We start from the raw sequence: 22,281 nt of genomic DNA on the forward strand, positions 1-22,281 counted from the left end.
CAGAGCCTTTGTACTGCTCACAGAGGCAACTGCACCAGGAGATTTTTGAACAGGACTTTGGAGGACGCTGCCGCCTCCTTGGAAACCTGCCTGCTCCTTCCCACATTCCTGGATGATACTGTAGTGGCTCTCAGGAAAGGCGTACATATTTTGATAACTTTTGAGCACATTTTCATGGTTCCCAGCTGGTCAGAGGCAGAAATCTGACCCTGGGGAGAGCTGTCTCCTGGATAAAAGTCTATACCAAGGCCAGCAATCAGTCAGCATGCATTTGCCCCAGCCTCTTCTTGGTTGAGTCTGAAAAATTCCCGTGGAGGTTTCAGAGAATTTGTAAATCTAGTTGTAACCTAGACGGGAATAGATGTGTGCGTGCATGAGTGTGTGTGAGCATGTGTGTTTTGGGGCTGGGGAGAGATGGTGGGGTAGGGAGGGGTGGGACGAGACTGAGTTTCCTTGGGGCAGCCAGTGCATGTAGTCAGCATGCATTTGCCCCAGCCTCTTCTTGGTTGAGTCTGAAAAATTCCCGTGGAGGTTTCAGAGAATTTGCAAATCTAGTTGTAACCTAGACGGGAATAGATGTGTGCGTGCATGAGTGTGTGTGAGCATGTGTGTTTTGGGGCTGGGTAGAGATGGTGGGGTAGGGAGGGGTGGGACGAGACTGAGTTTCCTTGGGGCAGCCAGTGCATGAACCTATGTGGACTTGGAGAGGAACTGAGGGTCAGAAATCTGTCTAGAGGACCCCTGAGGTTGCTCGGCCACCCTCCAGGCCTGTTCTGTCTGGACCTACTCCCCATTCCCCTTGCTTTCTCCACTGGGACATTTCTCCTGCAGCTGTTACGCTAGTGGCAGCCTAGATCAGAGACTAGCCTCTCTCCTTTGCTTCGGGATCTTGAATATCGAAGTCATCCCCTTCATCCTTGCTTTCTCATCACCTTAGTGTTTAGGACAGTGTCTGTTTTGACTTTCATGAACTCTTTAGCTCTTCTGTGATCAGAGTGAGATGGAAATGAAATTTCCTAGTACAGAGGAAAGCGTTGGATCTCTAGGAGTTACCCTGCATGGGTTGGAGCCCCAGAGCTGTGTGACCTTGGGCAAGTTATTGTACTTCTCCGAGCCTTAGTTGCTTTCCATCAGGAAAATGGGCTGGGGATGCAAAAGGTCTCTGGTTCTTGTGAGGACAGCAGATAATGTACAGGAAGTGTCTGGTACATTCTGATGCTTGCTAAGTGAGAGCTGGTATTGTGATAGGCTAGGGAGAGGAGTCTTGTTATTTTAATTCAGCAAATATTTAAGGAGCCAGGAACTGCACTGAGTGCTGAGGTTGCAGCAGGGAGTGAGCCTGTCCCTGCCCTCAAGGGGCATATGGTCTAAAGGACTGGGCAGGGGACCCCTAGCTATAAGCTTTTGGGAGAAGGCCAGGCTAGCAGTGTGATGGGGCTGTGGGAACACTGGGGTGAGAAACCCTTTTCCGGGGTAAAGGTGCTTCTCAGAGGATGGGCTATTTTATCAGAGTTAGGTTGGATTTTGCCAAGCAGAGAAGGCAGGCAATCCAGGCAGCCCTCTGCTCACAGCATGAGCAAAAAGTCTGCAGGTGTTGCCTGTCCTGCTATGGGCAAATGGACCAGCTTGCCCCTGGGGCTGAAGCATGCTGTGTCCAGTGGATGTGACAGGGCTCCAGAGAGGTTGGGAAGGGTCAGGAAGCCCTTTCTCTATCTGGACTTCCTTTGGGGACTTCTGGGTCAGCATCCAGGGTAAGTTATCCTGGAGGAGTGGGGAGAGGTCTGATCTTTGCTACGCATGCAAAGCCTCTTCGACTGGGAAAGGATGGAGAAAGCAGAGGAAGGATGGAGAAAGCCTGCCTTTTCCCCAGGCAGCCGTGACAGAGCCATCTGAAGAGGAAAAGAACATCCTGGGAGAGGCCTTGGTGAGAGCCCAGGCAGATTCAAAATAACTGTGGCAAATGCTCTCTTTAATCAATATGGTGTTGTGCGGTATCAGAGCCTGAAGCAGCGGCTGCTTCTGAGGCTGTGAAATTTTTATAGACTGCAGCTGTGCATCGGCCTTTTGTCCTTTGAACAGTTTCTGCAGCAGCCCATGAGGCCTGGCAACTTTATGATCATATCTTCCACAACTCTGGGTCCAGCTCTGTTCCTCCAAGTGGGAAGAAATTGTCATTGCTTTGCTGTGGGGACGTCTGGGAAGAGGTTGCGTAGGCCCCAGAGCTGCTGAGGAAGTTGGTTCAGCCAGAGGGGCTGTGGGGCTGGTGGCTGGGCCAGGAAGGGATGCTAAATAATTCACTGTAATGGAACAATTAAAATCCAGAGCGAGGGTTGTGAGGGTTGCGGGGGTGGTGGAGGAGGCCAGGAAGCTTCGTCTCTGTAGGGCCCGGGCTCAGAGGGCTCAGCCATACCACAATTAACTTTTTTTTTTCTTTCACAAGGACCTTGACTTTCAGTTGGAATTTTTTTTTTAATTAAAAAAATCTTTTGGACCTTTGTGTCCAGGAGAGCATGACAAGAGCATGTGGTATGGAGGTACACCTCTTCTCCCCTCCACCCTGGGCACTTGTTTTCTAGGTTTGCCACAGATTCCCCTTGTGGGTGGGTGGGGAGTGGGGGAATCTGCTGGGCCTCTGGCAGACCGTCCAAGGAAGCGGGTGGGGGAGGGACCCCTGGGCAGGCCTGCTGGCTGCTGTTTTTCCACAGGCCCAGCACTTTCTGCTGCTTGTCAGGTCACAGGGACCTGCTCTCTTGCAGTCCTCTTATGTCCCCTTGCCTTGTGGCCAGTTTGTCCACCTTGCTCTAGCTCGGTGCATGCTGCAGAGGCCTGGGAGACTCATGCCTTCTCTGGGCTCTGAGTCTGGAGGTCCTGTTCAACTGGGCTGGGTGATCACACCCAACGAAGACTGCCAGGGTGCCCCAAGGCTGATGGTCTGGGGAGCCTTATTTGGAATTCCAAATAACAATTGGATGGCGGCCGTGGTAAGTGAGGTCAGGGGCCAGTGAAGCTACATCTGCCATCAGGGCCTGGCCAGCTTGGGCACCTGCACAGAGACTTGCACTGTGCAGAGGAGTCTCCTTCGGGAGTGGCAAGCCTCTCCTGCTCTCTTAGGCTTTGGTACAGTAGGCGGTACACTGGGCTTATTGCTGGGCTCTGAATGTCTGATGTTAGGGCCCTAGTGCTGTCCCTTCAACTGCTCTGGAACTCAGTTTCCCCATCTGCAAAAGGGAAAAATGATAGTTTTGTAGGTGGGTGGTGAGGAGTAAGTAAGGGAATGCATGTAGAGAGCCTACATGTGCCACGCTGAGCATGTGGCTGGTGTGCTGGCTTCCTTCAGCCTCTGAGGATGACGACACCTGCTACCTCATAGGGCCTTTGCAAGGATTCACTCAAGCTGTGTTTGTGACTCGAACATTAGACGATATTATTGCTATTATTTGAGGAGCCCAAGCTAAAGGTGTGAGGGTTCGGATGGAACAGCAGAGAGCTTGGGGGGTAAGGATCTGAGCGTTGGCCACGCTACAGGTTGCTCTCCTGGAGTGTGTCTGCTCAAGGCCCTCGTTCACTGTACCTGGGCATCTTTGCCCCATCCTCTGGGATTTGGAGACAGGAAGCAGGGACTCTATGCATGGTGGACGTCATGATGGCATGGCTCTGGAGCCAGACTGCCTGGAGTTTTAGCCCCGCTCTGCTTGTCAGCAGCTGGGGGGATCTTGGGCAAGTTATGGGGTTTAATTCACTCACACCACAGATAGCTATGTACTGAGAATCTGCACTGCGTGGAGTGACAGTGCCCGCCTTCTTTCCCTGAGGTTTAGTCCAGCAGGGGAGATCTAGATGAACGATACAATGTGAGGATAAATACATAATTGCAAACTGGGAAAAGTGCTCTGGAGGAAGGTGTGACTTTTCAGGACCCCCATTTCCTTGCCCATGAAGTGGGGGTAATGACAGGACCTGCTTCAAAGAGGGGTCCTGAGGATTAAATGCAGTAATGCTCGGAGAAGCACTTTGCATTGGGCCTGGCATCCAGTGAGTGCTCAATAAATGGTAGTATTGTTATTGTTATTAAGGTGACAGAGAATTGCAGGGACAAGGAGGGAACTTGGGTGCCTGTCAGTGCTGGAACCCAGCACGGCCCTCCTCTCCTCTTCCCTCACCAGGCAGCCCCCGGGAACCAGGGAGCATATAGGGACCGGCTGCCTATCCTGGTGCCCCTTCTCTGTACCAGGGGCTGGCTGTCAGTGGCTCAGGCTGCTCGAGGCTGCCAGCAGGGGTGGCCACGCTCTTTTGGGGCCAGGCGAGGGGTGGCGGGGCAGGCAGCTCCTGCATTATTGGGAGCAGACGGGCGCTTGGCGGAGTTGCCGCCTCCAGTTCTGTGCCGGCATTAGCAGCTCGGCAGGGCTCTTGCTTAATGGGATTTTCTTCCCAAATGCTGTAATTATCACCATACAAATACTTATTACCCAGAGCAGATGACGGCCGGGCCTTGGGCAGGAGCCAGGGAGCTGGGCTGTGCTCGGGGATGGAGAATTGGCTCTTCTTTTTGACGGAGCTTGCGACCCCTCCTCTCCTTTCTGGAACCCAGCCTGTGGCGGACAAACAGCTGTTGGGCACCTGCCGTGTGCATAGCAAGGAGAGAAGTCTGCGGTGTGGACCTGCTCCTCAGGGAGCTTGCGGCCTGGTGGGGGAGAAGGAGCAAACGTGTGAGGGTGTCCACAGAGCACTGGCTACCAGCACAGGCTTGGAGAGCAGAATGGCCCAGTTTGAATCCTGACTCCATCAGCTACCACCTGAGAGATCTTGGGCAGCTCACTAGTGACTCGATTTCCTCATCTGTAAAATGGGACTGATGATGGCTCTTACCTCGTAGGGCTGAGAAGTTCAAATGAGATAATCCATGTGAAGTGCTCAGAGTAATGTCTGACCTGTAGCCAGTGCTCCATCGGTGTAGACAAGGGGACGATGTGAGTCACTAGGTAGGAGTGAGAGAGCGGAAGGAGGGCTTGGATGCTGCAGTGATGGGGAGGTGGGATGGGAACTGGGCCTTGAAGGTTAGGCAAGACTAGTAAGTAGGGAGGTGAAGTGACAGTTAGGGAATTTGGGGGCACTCAGAAGGTGTGTGCCATATGTTTGGGAAGGAGAGTAAGCAGCAGACCCACCTGAGGGGTGAAGAGCTTGCTGGTGAGTTCTGGGAGAGATTAAAGTAACAGGTGGGCACCAAGCCATGCAGCTGGGAAATGGGGGGCCACAAGAGGGCTGTGCGTAAAACTTTTTATAAAATTTTTAAAACAATTCAATGATTTTTTATAAATTTACAGAGTTGTACAAACATCATACAATCCCATTTTAGAGTATTTTCATCACAGAAAAAGATTCCTTGTGCTCACCATAACTTTCAATTTTGTTATAATTTCAAATTTAGAGAAATTTGCAACAAAAGTATAAGGAACTCTTGTATATTCTTCATCCAGATTCAGTTGTTTGTATTTGGCCTCATTTACTTTATCATTTATTACACACACACACAACAAACATCATACAATCCCATTTTAGAGTATTTTCATCACAGAAAAAGATCCCTTGTGCTCACCATAACTTTCAATTTTGTTATAATTTCAAATTTAGAGAAATTTGCAACAAAAGTATAAGGAACTCTTGTATATTCTTTATCCAGATTCAGTTGTTTGTATTTGGCCTCATTTACTTTATCATTTATTACACACACACACAGGTAGGCTGAATAATGGCCTCCAAAGAGGTCCACATCCTCATCCCTGGATCGTGTTGAGTGTTTCCACCTTCAGTAAGAGGGCAGGAGGAAGGGCAGGTGACCAAGGAGATGGTGGAGAGGTGGGAGGAGCTCCTGCCCTGTGTTTGCCCAGGGGAGCACTGGCTAAACATTTGTGGATTTGAACCTGGGCTCAGTAGTTATTGAAAAAGCCAAAGAAGGAGTTTGGAGATGGGCAGGAGGGTAAACAGCATGGAGAACAGTCAGTCTGTCTGAGGATGAGGTCCAAGGAAAGCTTCTGGAACAGGAGGTTGGGGGACCACTGGCAAAGCTGGGTGGAACAGTTCCTAGGAGAAGTGGAAGGCAGGAGGCAGATGGTTGGGAGTGAGTAGGTGGTGAGGAAGTTTGCGGAAGAGAGACAAGCACGGTGGCACCCGGGGGAGCGGCTCGGGAGAGAGTCACTTGCAGGGTGGGGACAGGGGGAGGTAGCCTGTGGGAGGCAGAGAGCCAGGGCCCTCGGAAATGGGGGAATGGGGAGGGTGGGCGATGGGCCAGAGAAGGACGGGGCCAGAGAGAGGTGAGAGGGGGTTTTGATAGTGTCTATGGTCACAATTCAGAGCTCCTGCCTCGTGCCAGGCTCCAAGCAAAATGCCTTACTCACATCCCCTGTCCCCTTTCTTACTTGGCATAACAGTCCGGGAGGAAGGCATTACTTACTCCTGCTCTGCAGATGAGGAGAAGGTTCAGAGAGGTGGAGCCATCTGCCCAGCGTCAAACAGCTGGCTGGTAAGTGGTCAGCTGAGAGTCCTCCAGTCTTGAGGTTCTGGGACATGTTTGTGTTTAGTTTTTAGATTTGACTGCTACTCTATACCTCTTAATAAGTCCTGGCTTCATTCATTCATTTGTCAGACATTCATTCAGCACCTGCAAAACATCTGTCAGTGCATAGTATTAGGGGCCATAGAAACAAGTTGGTCTTCCCTGATTCCTGCCTGCACACCTTTGGGGACTCAAGTGGCAGGCAGGCATAGGGAGGGGGTATCTAGTCTGGGGGTGGGGAGTGGTGAGCAGAGTTGGGGGGATGCAGGGATGTGGTATTGCAGGTAGAGCTCAGTGTCAGGGAGTGAGTGGTGAGGGCCTCTCAGGGGCCTGGGGTGGGCAATGACTGGAGAGCGCCTGGCAGGCAATGGACATGGGGCCTGAGGGCTGTCAGTTCAGTGGGACCCTGGTGGCAGGGCTGTGGTTTTGGTGCCAGCCCCAGACCTGGGAAGAGGATTGGCAAGAGCAAGGTGGGGCCTCAGCAGTGAAGGGACGGGATGCAATTTGGGCCTCAGAACAGAATGCACCGTGGAGTTGGCTAAGAGCTGAGCCCTGACCACCTCATACCTGCTAGGAAGGCTACTATCAAAAAACCAATAATTGCAAATGTTGATGAGGATGTGGAGAAATTGGAACCCTCATGCACCATTGTAACATGGTGCAGCCATTTTAATGTAAAATGGTACAGCCACTGTGGAAAACAGTATAGTAGTTCCTCAAAAAATTAAAAATAGAATTACCATATCATCCAGCAATTCCACTTCTAGGTATATACCCCAAAGAATTGAAAGCAGGGACTCGAAGAGGGATATTTGTGCACCCATGTTCATAGCAGCATTATTCATAGTAGCCAAAATGTGGAAGCAATCCAAGTGTCCATTGACAGCTGAATGGATAAACAAAATGCAATATATACATACAATGGAATTATGCAGCCTCAAAAAGGGAAGAAATTCTGACACATGTTACAACATGGATGAACCCTGAAGACATTATGCAAAGTGAAATAAGCTTGTCATAAAATGACAAATATTGTATGATCTAACTTATATGAGGTACCTAGAGTAGTCACATTCATAGAGACAGAAAGTACAAGTGTGGTTGCCAGGGGCTGCAGAGGTACAGCAGGTGCCGGGGATACCGCAGTGGACACATGATGTGGCCTCTCAGCCTAGCAGGGGAGATGGGCCTGGAATGAAGGACCTCGTATATTACACAAACTCCAAATTGCTATCTGAGCTCTAGAGAAGGAGCTAAGCGGGCACCTACGGGGAAGCTGGTTTAGGGGAGGGGACGCTAAATGGAGACCTGAAGGATGTCAGGAGTAAGCAGGTGCCTGTGTTGGCGGGCAGGCGAGGAGGCACGGGCAGCCCGGGCAGCATGGGCAGCACAGGCAGCATGGGCAGCACAGGCAGCACGGGCAGCACGGGCAGCACGGGCAGGGGCCCTGAGGCTGGAAGCGCTGGCCTGTTGAGGGAATGGAGGAGCAAGGCTGAAATCTGGCCGTGAGGGGCTGGTATTTTCCTATGAAAGGGGCTATCCCCGGCCAAGACAGGCCAGCCAGAGGCCTCCGCCCTTCGGGAGCGACACCCACCCCTTCCTTGGGGGTCAGCCTCTGGGCTCACTCTACTCTTCTCGCCTCAGGTCTGTGGGACTTCAGAGTTCCCCTGCCACATGGCCGAGGCTTGCAGCAGTGCTCAGGGCTCCCTCTGTGACCCAGCTCCTTCCGCATCAACTGTGTCACATCTCTGATTGTTTCCTCAGGGGCCCTCAGTACCTTCTACTTCACACACCACGGAGGCGACTGCTGGCTTTGGTCAGATCCTTGTGGCCACCGTCACCAACCACCTGCCCGACAGCTTTATCTTGATTTGTGTTTGTTTGTTTGTCTTTTTGGTGGCTGGCCAGGACGGAGATCTGAACTCTTGACTTTGGTGTTGTCAGCACCACCTGAGTGAGCTAAGCAGCCAGCCCCTGCCTGACAGCTTTAATGGGTGCATAACATCATTATCCCCATTTTATGGACCAGGAAGTAGGACTCAGAGAGATAAAGTATTTGCCCAAGGTCACAGAACGCATAAGGGTGGGGCTGGGCTCCAAGCCCAGGCCTGAGACTCCAAGGTATGAGCTATTCAGCCAAAACCCTGAGCCACCTGGCTTGGCTTAACAGCTCTGCTGCTTAACCTACAGCCTCAGTTTCCTCATCTGTAAGATGACGCTAATGACACCCACCAACAAGGTTGTGAGAATTACATGGAGCCTAGTGTTTATGAAGCAGCGAGGACAGTGCCTGGCCCCTGGAAATCACTTGCCCCCATCCCACCTGCTACCCGGTTCTCCTGAAGCCTGTGCAAGCCCCTGAGCTGGAGGAAGATGGCCCTATCTTTCTTCTTTCCTGTTGATGGTGTCTGGAATGACCCAGCTTCCTTGCTGGGCAGCGGGGACCCTACAGGCAGTATTTTCTTGCTCATATCGGGCTCACTTATGAGAGTGGAAGAGAGGAGGTTGTTGGTAACAGGGAGATTATTTGGGGATGTCCATATGCAGAGAATGTTTATTAATTAGTGTTTTTTTTTTCTTTGTCATGGGGGAGCAGGGAAACATGGAAAACCCACTCAACCCAGTGCTATTTGAAATATGTGAATTTTAATGCAAATTAATTTCTACCTTCAAGAAACACTTATTTTTTGAGACACCTACCATGTGCCATGTATTGTGTGAGGCCCTGAGGATACAATAGTGAGATAAACCGACAGTCTGTGTCCTCAAGAGGCTTCTAATCTCCTGTGGGGACTGAGACACCAGTCAGAGAACCCCCCAAGTCCATGTGAAATTGCCCTTGATTTGTGCTACTGAGGAGAAGGTTGGGGTACTCTGCAGGCCTGTGACAAGCGGGTTTATCAATTGCAAGGAAAATGGGAGTGAGTTAGGCAAAGAGGAAGGCGGGAGCATTGCAGGTGGAGGGAATGGGAAGTTCAAAGGCCCTACACAGGAGGGAGCCAGCCAGGAGTGTGGGGCAGGGTGGGCTGGCTTGCAGGGGACAGGGCGGGCCACTCGGGAACTTGTAGTTCATGCTAAGGAGATTTTTGTCTTGATTCCAAGAGCAGTGGGGTTTCATTGAAGGGTTTAAGTGGGGAGTGACATGATCAGATTTGCATCTTGAAAGGATCACGCTGGCTGTGGCTTGGAGAGCAGTTTGGAGGGGCGCCAGGGTGAGTGTGGGGAGCCCTAGAAGTGGCTCTGCAGGGCTCCTGGCATGTGGGTGGAGGTGGTGGTGGGGACACAGCGGGCCAGCCTGCAGAGTGGGGCGTTGGGCCTCTGGGGGCCCCTCTGCCACTGTTGGGAGGTGGCTGAGGAGGGAAATTCTTTCTTCCTCCAGCTCTCTTGTCTGCCTCTGCAGACTCTCAGCACTGTGGATTTGGCCGGGGTAAGATTTCAAAGGCAGGAGCCGAGGTGCACAGTTCCTGAGCCAGGAGGCCTGTCTCACTTACAGTTAGAGCGTGCGTGTTTATTTTTTGGAGGCCTAGCAGGAAGGGTTTATTTTTTGGAGGGCGGCTGAGCCTCCCCATCCCCACTGCATGCTTGGGCTGCTGGGGCAGGTCCTGGTCCCTGAGGCGATGGGAGTGGTGGAGCTCCAGGGTGAGCAATGCTTGTGGAGGAAGCGTGGGGACCCCCCCTCCCCAACACCCCTAGTGTTCACTCCTGCAGCCGAGGAAATCCAAGGGCTTCTTTTGGTTTATCACAGACACCCAGATGCTAGGGATCAAATTCTTATTTCCTGAGAGGATTCAAGAAATCCTTGTGTGTTTTTGTTTTGTCCTTGGTAACTTTGCTTCAGAGGATTTTCTCCAAAGTCTTTTACCACCGAGGTTTTTCTCTCAGGCTAGGACCACACAGCAACAGACGGAGTCAGAGCCACTTGCCACTGGACTATTTTTGCTCTTTGGGGGGAAGGATGGATGTAAACTCATCAGTTTTGGAAGGGGGAGAGCCGTCTTAGGGTGTCTTCCCTTCTCTAGAGTCCTAGGGCCTGCCAGTCCAGCACCAGCCTGAGCTGAGCCTGGGGACGCCACCTCTTGGTGGAGCCATGGTCCTTGAGGAAATGACAACAACAACAACAGTAGTAGTAACAGTAAAAATAATTGCAGCGGGTAATACTGACGGAGGGAGCACTAATTGTGTGCCAGACATTATTCTCGGTGTTTTAGAAATATTGAGCCATTTAAACCTCACTACATCCCTCAGAGGTGGGCCTATTATCATTCCCCTTTTACAGATGGGGAAACAGAGTCACACAGCTAGTGTAACGGTGGAGCAGGAATTCGAAGCCACCCAGTCTGGCTCCAGAGCCCAGGCTCTTCGCCACCATGAACACACTTAGCTCAGCCGGGCCGGGGAGCTCCCCTGCTGTTGTTGCCGAGGCAGAGCACATGGCCTTGTTACAGGGCCCCAGAGCACGTGTTTCCTACTCCAGCACCCATGCCACTCTTCAGCTCTGTCCAAGGCATGACTGCTCAGCATGAGGGGACAGGATGAGGAGACAGCAACACGAGTCCCGGAGAGGTAGGGGAAGAACATGGAATCGCACTGGCTGGGGTTGATCCTGGCCCCACCATTTTTTAAGCACTGGGTGAGTTGCTTCACCAGTCTGTGCCTCAGTTTCCTAGGTTGCTGAGCGGGTGAAATGAGATGAAGCATGCTGTACTAGTCAGTTTCTGTTGCTTATAACAGAAAACCTGAGATTGGGTAATTTATAAAGAAATAAAATTTATTTCTTACAGTTTTGGAGGCTGGGAAGTCCGCAGTCCAGGGGGTGCATCTGGTGAGGACCTTCTTGGTGGCGACTCTGCAGTCAGGCAGCATGTCACATGACGAATGGCTTGAGCAAGAGTGAGCTAACCTTCTCACTCACCCTCCCTATAAAGCCATCAGAACCACACCCGTTACTCCATGAATGGGTCAAGTTCACAAGGGCATAGTCCTCACAATCTAATCACCTCTTTAAGGATGTACCTTTCAATTACCATAATTGGATTTCCTACCCTCTCAACACTGTTAAAATGGAGATTAAGTTCTAACACATGAACCTTTGGGGGACACATTTACCCATAACATATGCTTGGAGCCAGGCCCAGAGCCTGCACACAGCAGGCTCTGTAAGTAAGGAGGAGTGGTAGGTGTGGGCTCTGGTGGCCAAACCTCAGGGAGCCCAGGTTAGCGGGTCTACCCTATGTGGCTGCTCTGGCTGCCACGGTCCCCTGGTGCTGCCAGCGGCTCCCAGTCTCCCCAGGCAGCTTGCTGGAAGAGGTCTCCTGGCAACACTCAAGGACAACCTGTGGGAATGAGGTGCTGCAACAATGACCTCCTTGCCTCATTCCAGCAGCCTCTGCTGAGGGTTCAAGGGGAAGTGGCAGGCCCAAGTTGGCACTCGATCCTGGTGGGCTGCCCTGCTGAGGGGTGAGAGCGAGCCACCCAGTGGAGGTCATTTTCTCAGCCTGAGTGGTTACGGTACTTCCTGAAGCAACAGCCTCAGACCTGGAAGCTTACTGAGAGCTGCCTCTGCCTCGCAGGCTGTGTGAGGGTAGGGGTATTCCCCTGAGAAGAGGTGTATAGCTCTGGCCTTAGAGAGCAAGGTGATGGGGCAGGCTGGGGTGGCTTGGGCCTCCCTGGCAGTCTTGCCTGGAAGCAGGGCCTTCCAGAGCAAGGCTGAATTTGCTTTGTTGTCTGCACATTATTCTCTTCTCCCTGCCTGTCCCAGGTCTTTTCTTGAGTAGGGTGGTTTTGGGTGTAGGAAGTGAGTAGGAGGGAATGGGCTGAGAAGAGAGAGGCATGCAAATGTGGGATGCCATCAGACAGGTCCCCTTCTCCCCCCCACCCCCTCAGTGGGAATCCCATCCATGGGATTCCTGAGTTCCACTTTAGGCCCTGCCTTGTTCTAGCAAGTCTTAGTGTCGTCTTTGCCTCAATTTTGCCATCTGTGAAATGGGAATAATTACTGTAGTCAATTACCTTATAAACCATGGTTGCCATGAGAAGGAATGAGCAAATGATTGTAAAATTCATCAGATCTTTTATGACCTTTGACCAAGTAATCGCATTTCTAGGAATATATTCCTCCCAAATGTCTGCCAAGCTTTATGCATTGTTTATAATTGAACAATATCAAAACGGCCCAAGTGTTCCAGTAAGGGAATCAGGGAATGGTCTGGGACTTGATGTATCCAAATGGAGGGACACTTTATGGCCAGTTAGAATCATAAGTGGAGAACAAACAGGCTACGATGTGGTAGGAGGAGTGGGCAACCATTTCGTCTCACTTATCCTCCTATGTTTAGAACCTTGAAAAATGCTTTGCAAATAGTAAGGCTTCCATAAATACTTGAGTTATCTCAACTGTATAAAAATTGTATTCAAAGAAAATAGACTTGGGCTGGTTGATTGGCTCACTTGGTTAGAGCGTGGTGCTGATAACACCAAGGTTCAGGGTTTGGATCCCCATACTGGCCAGTTGCCCCCTCAAAAAAAACAGACTTGATAGAAAATATTCCAGAATGTTAACAGGGGTTATTTCTTAGTGATAGGAGTATGTGTGGTTTTCAGTTTTTACCTTTATTCTTCAGGAAATTTAAAAAATATTCAGTGATATTCATATATTACTCTTGTTTTTAAATGCAATAACTTGAATATTAAGTTATCTTATAAAAATATAGATGCTTTTAGAAAAATTCAAACAGTGCAGAAAAGTATAAAAAAGAAAGTAAGGTCACTTCAAATTCTGCCACTTAACAGTTATAGCTATTAATATGTGGCACACAGACCTCACTTATTCTGTGCATGTGCCTGTATCTGTGTGTGTGTGTTTGCATAGAGGAGCTCATAAAATACGGGTTGTCTTGTAACCTTTTTCCACATACTGTGTCATGGACAGCTTTCCTTGTTGGTACAAACAGATCTGTACCATTTTAAATGGCTGCATGGTGTTCGGATTCACGGATGTGTGGAAATTCAAGCAATGTTCTGGGGATGTCCATTTAAGTTGTTTAACATTTTTGCTCTTTTTTTTTTTTTTTTTTTTACATTTTTGCTCTTATAATCAGTGCTGACATACCTTTGTAATCAAAAAAATAAAACAACAAAAATTCCTGTGTTTTGGGGTTTTGGGGTGAAAGCTTCAGCAGGATGGCCCAAAGGAAGCCCACCCTGCTTGGGAAAGGAACTATTTTTAAAGGCCTTCGCGATGACGTTCTCAGCGTTTGCAGAATGGTTGCAGTGGAGCAGGTTGGGGCGCAGCACAAGTGCAGCTCAGAGGTGGCTGTTCCAGGGAAGAATGTTTAGTTCAGTAAAAAAAAGAGCGTTACATTGAGAAGAGCCTGTCTCACATGGAGAAGGTGTCCTTACAGCATTTAAGGCAGGGAAGTGGCTCAGTCTGGGGCTCTTGCCCAGGGCCTGGTGAGTCGGAGAGGCCTCAAGCCCATCTGAGTGAGGCTGTTAGAAAAGAGACAGGAGCCGGGAATGAGTTTTCTCAGCTGCTGCTGAGGACCCGAGTCAGGCCTGGGGAAAGGGCAGAGGGTGCAATGGTTGAATGAATGATTGGCCTGTCAATTGGACAGACAGCCTGGCCTGGTAGAAGAGCCTAGGCCCTAGGGTCCGTGGTTCTGTCGTTTACCGGCTGGTGACCTTGGGAAGGTGCCTGGCCTCCTAGAGCCTCTCTTTGCTAACCCATAAGCTGGACACAGCCACCACTTTCCAGCGTCGTGTGAGGGGGCACATTCCTGGGGTGTGTGGAGACCAGTAGCATATGTTGTTGCTTCTAGTGGAAGCAACTCGAGAACCTCAGGCAGACCAAGCCCATGTCCTAAACACTCGTAGGACAGGGAGCTTGCTGTTGTTCAAAGTCGTTTGGGCTTGGGTTGGGCTCGTGGCCATACCTGGAATTTTTGATCAAACTTGGTCGAGTGAGGAGATGGGGCTGCTGGTGAACACAGTGTGTGCACGTGTGTGTGTTGGGGTGGGGGCGTTCAGTTGTTGCAAAGCACACAGGTGACTGTGACCGTGGCAAGAAAGAGGAGAAGGTGGTATGGCTGCCAGTGGGGAGCTGCCTCGGGGACACAAGTTAGATGCTGGAGGGGACAGTGGGGGATGGAGCTAGGCCGGCGTGAGATTCTGCCGTGTTTGGCTCAGTGGAAGGACCTTCTGGACATGGGGTGCCCTACTCCCGGAGTGGCCTGCCTTTCTGAGGCTGAGCAAGCCTCTTGTGAAGAGGAGAGGCCTGGCAGAGGCTGAGTGAGCTCCTCAGGGAGGTGGGGCCATTTGGCCTCTAAGGTGGGGTCCACGTCCAAGCTGCCAAGGGATTGACTGGGCAGGAGGTGGTGAGGGAGGGGCAGATGTGGCCTTGGGTGTGGGGAGGGCCAGGGGACCTGGGATGGTGAGAGGAGGAGCCACTGCAGCAGGAAGCCTGGCCCTGGGATCTGGACAGCAGCTGGGCCTCCATTCCTTGGCCCTCCTACCCACTACTGTGGGCCTGGCCTCATGGCAGGCTCCTGTCTGGGACCTTCGCTGGCTCCCTGTTTCTTGTCTGCTTGCTTTCTCAGGCCCTCTGTGATCTCGATCCCCTTTCCTCCAGCCCTGATTTCTATGGCTCCCAACTTTTGCTCTTCAGGTACCCTGTGCTTGACTCAGGGTGGGCTTCCTTGGAACATCTGCTCCATCTCTCTCTCACTGTGCAGATCTTCCTTGTGTTTGGGTCTCAGCCTGAGTCCCACATCCTCAGCCCCCTTAAATTACATGACCCTCCCTGCTGTCTCCTGCTCAGAGCATAGCTTGCAGGAGCCAGTGCCACCAGATGGTAACATCTAGGTGTCCCCAGGGGGCCCTTTGCAAGTGTGGGCCATACTCTTTACTTGCTACATCTGGTAACCCTATGAAGTGGACATAGTCATTATTCCCATTTTATGGATGAGGAAACGGAGGCTCAGAGAGGGTTCCACTTGAATAGCCTTTCTCATTAGCTGGTTTCCAAATTCTTCCCTGTGTGAATGTCTTGTCTCTTCAACTACACTGAGCTCTTTCAGGGCAGAAACCATGTTTTTGGTGCCTGCGGCACTGGCAACCATGGGCCACAATCCTTGTTGTTCCTGCTGATGGGACGTTGCTGCAGAGAGCCCAGCTTGTGGGCCTCAACACGGACTTGGGGGTCCGGGGCTTAGCTGGGCAGCCCCCAGCCCCTTTGGTGAGATGACTGTCTTCAAACAGGTGGGGGCCCACCCCGGTCAGCTCACCACTTCCTCCTCTCCTTTCCTCCTCCAGGGAACTCAATGGCAACAACATCACTCGGATCCATAAGAATGACTTTGCGGGGCTCAAGCAGCTGCGGGTGCTGTGAGTATGGAACGCCACCCCATGCATGACCTCCTTCCCCCCACACCCCGGCAGTGGCCTTGGGGGTCCTGGCTCTGGGTAGGGCTGTAGGCCGGCAGGGCCCCTCCACTGTGGAGTCAGTCTTGGGACACCCTGAGGAGAGCAGGGTGGGGCTGATGTTGAGTCCTGACCCGAGCAACCAGTGCCTCCCACAACTGAGAAAACTGGGCATGGCACAGAACTAGGCATGACAGATAGGGCTGTCTTGTCCATTGGCTGTCTCCTGGGCGAGGGAAGACCAGGTGGCCATAAAGAAGCTTTAGGTCTCCTCAGGCTGCTGTAATGAAATACCACAGACTGGGTGGCCTACACAACAGAAATTTATTTTCTCACAGTTCTTGAGTCTGGAAGTCTTAGATCAAGGTGTTGGCAGGGTTGGTTTCTGGTGAGGCCTCTCTTCCTGGCTTGCAGACGGCCACCTTCTTGCTCCTCACATGGCCTTTCCTCTGTGTGTATATAGAGAGAGGGATCTCTGGTATCTCTTCCTCTTCTTATAAGGTCACCAGTCCTATTGGATTAAGGCCTCACCCTCATGACCTTACTTAACCTTATTTACTTCCCTGAAGGCCCTGTCTTCAAATGCAGTCACATGTTGGATTTGGGCTTCAACATATGAATTGAGGGGGACACAGTTCAGTCCATAACAGTCTCCACAGTTCTTATGAACCTGTGCCCCAGGAAGACTCTCCAGCAAGGCCACAGCCCTCCAACTTGAAAGGCCAGTGAGTGGGGACAGGTGAGGACTGAAGTGACCCCCCTCAGGTGCCTGATAGTGGCAGATGTTGGAGGTGGCAGGCACAGCTCTGTGGGGCCTGGCTACTTGCCAGCAGGGGGACCACCCACACACCTGCCTTGTCAGACTGGGTGGGGGTGAGGAGGGAGGGGAAGGGGCAGACCCTTCACCCCTCCTGCCGTGCTGATCTCAGGGTACCGAGGCAGCCCCGGCATGCTTGCATTCTGATGTAGCAATGGCTCAGCCCACAAACTCAGCAGTGCAGAAGAATCACATTTCTTTATTTTCTCTGCATCAACTCAGTTTTGACTCACAGCCCATCCCACCTTGTTGGCAGGAAATTCAACATCAGACAATCATAGGATCCTCACTCCTACTCCTAAGGCAGCGCAAGGGTCCCGGGGCCTCAGTTCTTGCAGAACTGCTGGCTCTGCAGTTACAAGGGTCTTTGGAGCACCTTGTGGTCAATCCTCTCTTATGTCAGAGCAAACAAGTCACTGTGTAGGGATCTCTCCTGCTCCAGAGCCCACTGACCTCTGACCTCTTCCCAGGTTTGGAGAATCTCTTCTGGGTCTAGGGGAAGCCCTTCCCTGGTGTTTCCTCCCCTCTCCCCCTAGGCCTGCAGTGGAAGCTCCTTGACATCCCAGACTTTTGGAAACAGTGGAGAAAGAGAAGTGTCTGGTGGCAGCTTCTGGCCCCTGCCTTGCCCCAGATCTGAGGCCCATGCACGGGCATATTAGCTGCCTGCTTGAGAGTGGAGAGGGGAAAACACAGGGAGGAAAACATACTTTGATATCTCAAAAATGATCACGCAACTGTCGATTTATTGGTGAAAACTGCTGTCCCACCAGCCAGGAGCTCTGGGTTTTGGAGCATGCTGGTGGTGAGGAGCCGCGGAGTCTCAGAGCCAGGTGGTTCGGTTGGCACAGGCACCCACTCTTCTCTGCAGCAGATGGGGCCAGGCGGAGTGGGGGTGTGGGCAGAGAGGGTGTTGTCTGCCAACTGCAGAGTGTTTGCTGCATGTGGGGGCTCAGGCCCATTGGCACAGGCTCCCCTCCCCGCAATACTGGCTGCCCCTGCTCTGCCCCTTGGACATGTACTCTCTGGGCCAAAGGAGGGCCAGCCCTGTGCTGCCCACCACTGGTCTCGCCTTCCCCAGCATGCCTTCAGAGCTGTGGCCTGTGTTCTGGCCACATGGCAGGCGGCGTCAGAGGGGACAGCATGGGGCAGGGCCGGGGGCGTCTTGCTGCCAGGCTGCGGGTGCTGAGGAGCCCGAGTTGGGGAGGGACTTTTTGTCCACTCAGGCACGTGGGTCTGTAGGTGGCTCAGGCTCCCGTCTGGCTCCATCGCTGGCATCGCCTCGGCCAGCTGTTTCTGGCAGTCCTTGGGCAATGCCCTGAGTCCTTGTGCAACGCCCTGTCTCTGTGTCTCCCAGGCAGCTGATGGAGAACCAGATCGGAGCAGTGGAACGGGGGGCTTTCGACGACATGAAGGAGCTGGAGCGGCTGTGAGTATCGGCGGGACACAGGCCCAGAAGGGCAGTGGGGGCTGCACGGGGAGGGTTGACTGGAAGTGGGGTTGCTCGGGGAGGGGACCCAATGCCCAGTGGCCTCTGCCTGCTGATGGAGCCGGGAGTGGGCACAGGGCACGGTGAGAAGGTGGCAGAGAGAAACCTGCAGAGCACTCACCCTCCCTGTTCTCAGTGCCACTCTGTTATTTGTCCCTGAAAATACATGATGGTGAAACAGTCATTCAACACAGGCAAGTGAGGCAGAACCACTGTTCACTGTTTTGTGTGTCCTAAAAGGGAGCCGTCAATGTGCCGGGGGGACCCATCAGGGAAGCCCCAGGGGCCACCTGAGGATCAGTGTCTCAGGTGCTCAGGGCCATAGCACTGAAACCAGGAGGTGGTGGCATGTTCTGATTTGCATGTTTTTTCTTTTCCTTAACAGGGTTTTAAGGTTTGAAAATGGATGTTGATCAATTTTTGAATTTCAGGTTGGCAACAATGAAAAAGGAGAAAGGAATGTGGAAGGAGTGAGGTGGGGGACGGGCACTCACATTCACGGTGGTCACCTGACTCATTCTTCTGCAATGTGGTTTAGCCATAGTTGTCAAGAGTCCCAAAGGTCATGCTCTTTGAACCAGAAAGTCCATTTTATTTTAAGGAAATAATCAGAGACATCACTAAAAAATTACATGTCAGGATATTTACTGCATATTATTTAAAAACAAACAAACAAACAAAATTAGAAACAACCATTCTGGTGGAGACCTAAGATATAAAGTCTTATTTTTGAAGATTGGTGAAGCCATGGGAATGTGCTCACAATGGCATGTTAAGTGGAAAAGGTAGGAAGTGACATTTGTGTAAATAAAATCAACTTGTATGTGGCTAACATACAGGAGGAGAAAAATTGAGACCATTAACTCTCATTACATTGAGTAGTGGGATAACAGGTGATTTTCATTTTATTTTGTGCTTTTCTTTTTTTATGGATTTTCTTACAATGAGATTATAATTATAATTATAGCTACCACTGCTTGCCTTACTCTGTGCCAGGCACCAGGGTAAGCTCTTTGCGCTATAGTATCTCATTAAATCTTTAAAACAACACTGTGGTAAATGGTAATTTATCGATGAGAAAGAGAAGTGTGCAGAGGTTAAGTCATCTGCCCACAATTTTGCAGAAGAGGGGATTAAAAACCGGATCATTCTGCCTCTAAAGCCTGAGCCGTTAATGACTATGGCCTAATACCTCACCTTTCACTTTTATATCAAAGAAAATGAGGTATTAAGTGATGGGAAAAGAATAAAGTTGTCTCGTTGCCCTCAGGCAGCCTGGAAAAAAACTCAAGGCGATCTTGCTTTTGTGCTCCTCAGCCGGGCCTGCAGCTGAGTGATCAGCAGCCCACAGCTAGCCCAGATGTTTAGTCCTGCGTTTGTTTTCTTTAAAAGCCTTAGAACTAAATACATAGGACTGACCTGGCCATGAGGGCCTGATTTGGACCAAACTTTTGCTCTAACTCTGTTGCTGCCGCACCCTAGGGGAGGAGGAAAGGTGGCCTGGGGTGGGGGATGGCAGGGGGTGGCCCTGTCATGCTGCTGCTGCCACCCAAGACTTGGCAGGGTCCAGCCTTTGTCCCTTCTGTCCTTTCCCAGTTCCCTTCTTCGGGGCAGGGAGGGGTTGACCAGCAGGTTCACAGCGGGCAGTTGTTCTTAGGGAGTGTGACCACCCCATCCCTGGAGGCATCCGGTGCTGGCCGCCTGCACCTTTGTGAGTGGTCAGTTCAGTGGCTGCTCCCTCCTCTGGCCTGTGGACACCAGTGGTGGATCAGTTAATCCTAAAAATTGGTTAAACTGGGGAGTCATGCATACCCTAAACATTTCATTTTCAGTTAAAACATATCAATGTGCATTTATTGAGCCCCCCTCCCCAACCTGTCTTTTTGTTTATTTTTTTTTGGTCCAGGGCTTTTCTTTTTAGTATGAGACACTAAATGATCTCTGTATTGTTTTCCTTGCCTAAACCACTCACATATTACCCTGTTTATGATTTTTGGTTTTGGTTTCTTGAAGGTGAAGTGGGAGCTTTAAAAAGGCCCTTGGAAGCAATCTGGGTGGAGAATTCTAGACCTTATTTTTATGACAACCCCCCCCCTCCAGTTTTTACTTAATCCAACAACCCTTTAATTAACAGCTTTCCTTTTACTGAATCTTTCCAAAGCATTCAACTTAGTTTCCAAAGAGACAAGTCTTTCTTTTCCCACTAGTATTTTTTCATCTATGAGATTGTTAAGTAAATTATAACATTATAATTACAAGTACCTCTGGCATAAGCAAGTTTGGATGGACATAGCTGGATCTTGTAAGTAGTTACAGATTTGAGTGTAGCAGCAGACATGTGTGTTCCTGCAGGCCATGAAGAGTCAGCGTGCCAGGGCTTCGGCTGGCCTGTGGTTGGCAGGGAGTGGAGCTCGGCTATGCAGAGGCCAGCACAGTGTCACAGAGGCAGCCAGGATGGGGCGCTAGGGAAAAGCAGGCTTCGGAATCCCACATCTACCACTCAGTAAGGACTTGGGTGAGCCACTCACCTCTCAGAACCCAATTCCCTCATCTATCTGAGAGAACTCAACAAAAGCAACCAAGAGCTGAGTCGGGTGCTGTGACTGCGGCAGTAGAACCTTACCTGTGGGGTTACTGCAAGGAGACGGGAGGGTGTGTGCGTGACTGTAAGGCACTGTTGTCATGTTCAAGAGAAAGAAGCCCACCCTTTCACTCTGCTTTCCCTCCGATGGTGAGAGAATGCCCCTAAAGCATTGATCCTGGTAGCAGCTACTACTATTATTATTCTGAGTTACCTTCATGAATCTCACCATGCTGGGCCCCTCCTTTGGTGTCCTTTGATCTTTGCTGTCCTCGTCTCTAGGCATTGAATCTCCTCCCCTCCTAAGTCATTGAAGCCAGAAAAATGAGAAAGTCTTGAGGAAAAACAAAACAAAACAAAAACCAGTGGTTAGGAGGCAGGGTGAATATAGGATTAATTTACCGGACCAAGGTTAAGGAACTCGGGGTGATCTCATGTCTATTCCTGTTGCTTTAAAGATTATATTGGTGGTCCTTTCTTTTCCAAAGCAATGATGTGTTTCCCTAGGAGCCTGCCCTGTACAGTAAACTTCTTCCAGCTGGTCTCCTAGAGTTGCAGATCTAACGCTCTGCACTATGCTGGAACATGGCAGTCCCCAGTGTGGTGGCAATGACCTCTCTCACATATCAGATGAAGGATGACCTTCTAGAAGGTAACCACAGACCAGTTACAGCTGGCTACATAGCATTAAGTTTCTTCCTCTCTCTCTCCAAAAGGAAGATTTTGTAGAGTTGATTTATCACAGTCTGATCAAGAACTGTTACAAGAGATTCTTGTGTGTAACTCAAACTGTGCTGTGGACTTACAGGCAGGGGCTGTGTTTTACATCAGTGGTTCTTCAGCCTTAATGTGCGCACAAGCCACTTGGGGCTCCTGTTGAAATGCACATTCTACTCAACAGGTCTGGGGTGGTGCCTGCAATATTGCAGCTCTTAGCTTCCAGGTGATGCCCCCTCTGGTGACCCATGGACCAAGGTCCTGTACTTTGTAGGTGTTGAAAGAACGACAGGACCCGAGCTGACAGTTGTTTTACATCAGTGGTTCTTCAGCCTTAATGTGCGCACAAGCCACTTGGGGCTCCTGTTGAAATGCACATTCTACTCAACAGGTCTGCGGTGGTGCCTGCAATATTGCAGCTCTTAGCTTCCAGGTGATGCCCCCTCTGGTGACTCATGGACCAAGGTCCTGTACTTTGTAGGTGTTGAAAGAACGACAGGACCCGAGCTGACAGTTCACCGGAGAAGTTCTGCTTTATTCGGGGGAGGAGCATACATTTATATAGAGCCGGGTTCCGGGAGAGGGTGGTTAGTACACGGGGTGGTAGTTGATTGGCCGGGGGCGGGTAATGATTTCTGATAGGCTGCACCTTGGCGCCGGCGAGATTGTTAGGACCTGGAAGAGAAAAGCGCCATGTTTTAGGGAGTGCCTCCTTT

At 51.0% G+C, this 22,281-nt stretch overlaps 1 protein-coding gene across 1 annotated transcript in view; it reads left to right on the forward strand.

Moving 5' to 3' along the window:
* The window catches only part of LOC103603947 (slit homolog 1 protein), a gene marked incomplete at both ends in the record, with an annotated part of 161,256 nt that overhangs the window by 1,588 nt on the left and 137,387 nt on the right, over window positions 1-22,281 (forward strand). The window contains 2 exons of the mRNA XM_008588528.1: window positions 15,857-15,928; window positions 18,136-18,207. Of these exons, the coding sequence (XP_008586750.1) occupies window positions 15,857-15,928; window positions 18,136-18,207 (144 nt within the window). The remainder of the gene's footprint in view (window positions 1-15,856; window positions 15,929-18,135; window positions 18,208-22,281) is intronic.

This window comes from Galeopterus variegatus, unplaced genomic scaffold, assembly GCF_000696425.1.
Source record: "Galeopterus variegatus unplaced genomic scaffold, G_variegatus-3.0.2 Scaffold4882, whole genome shotgun sequence".
In the NCBI taxonomy this organism is placed as follows: domain Eukaryota; kingdom Metazoa; phylum Chordata; class Mammalia; order Dermoptera; family Cynocephalidae; genus Galeopterus; species Galeopterus variegatus.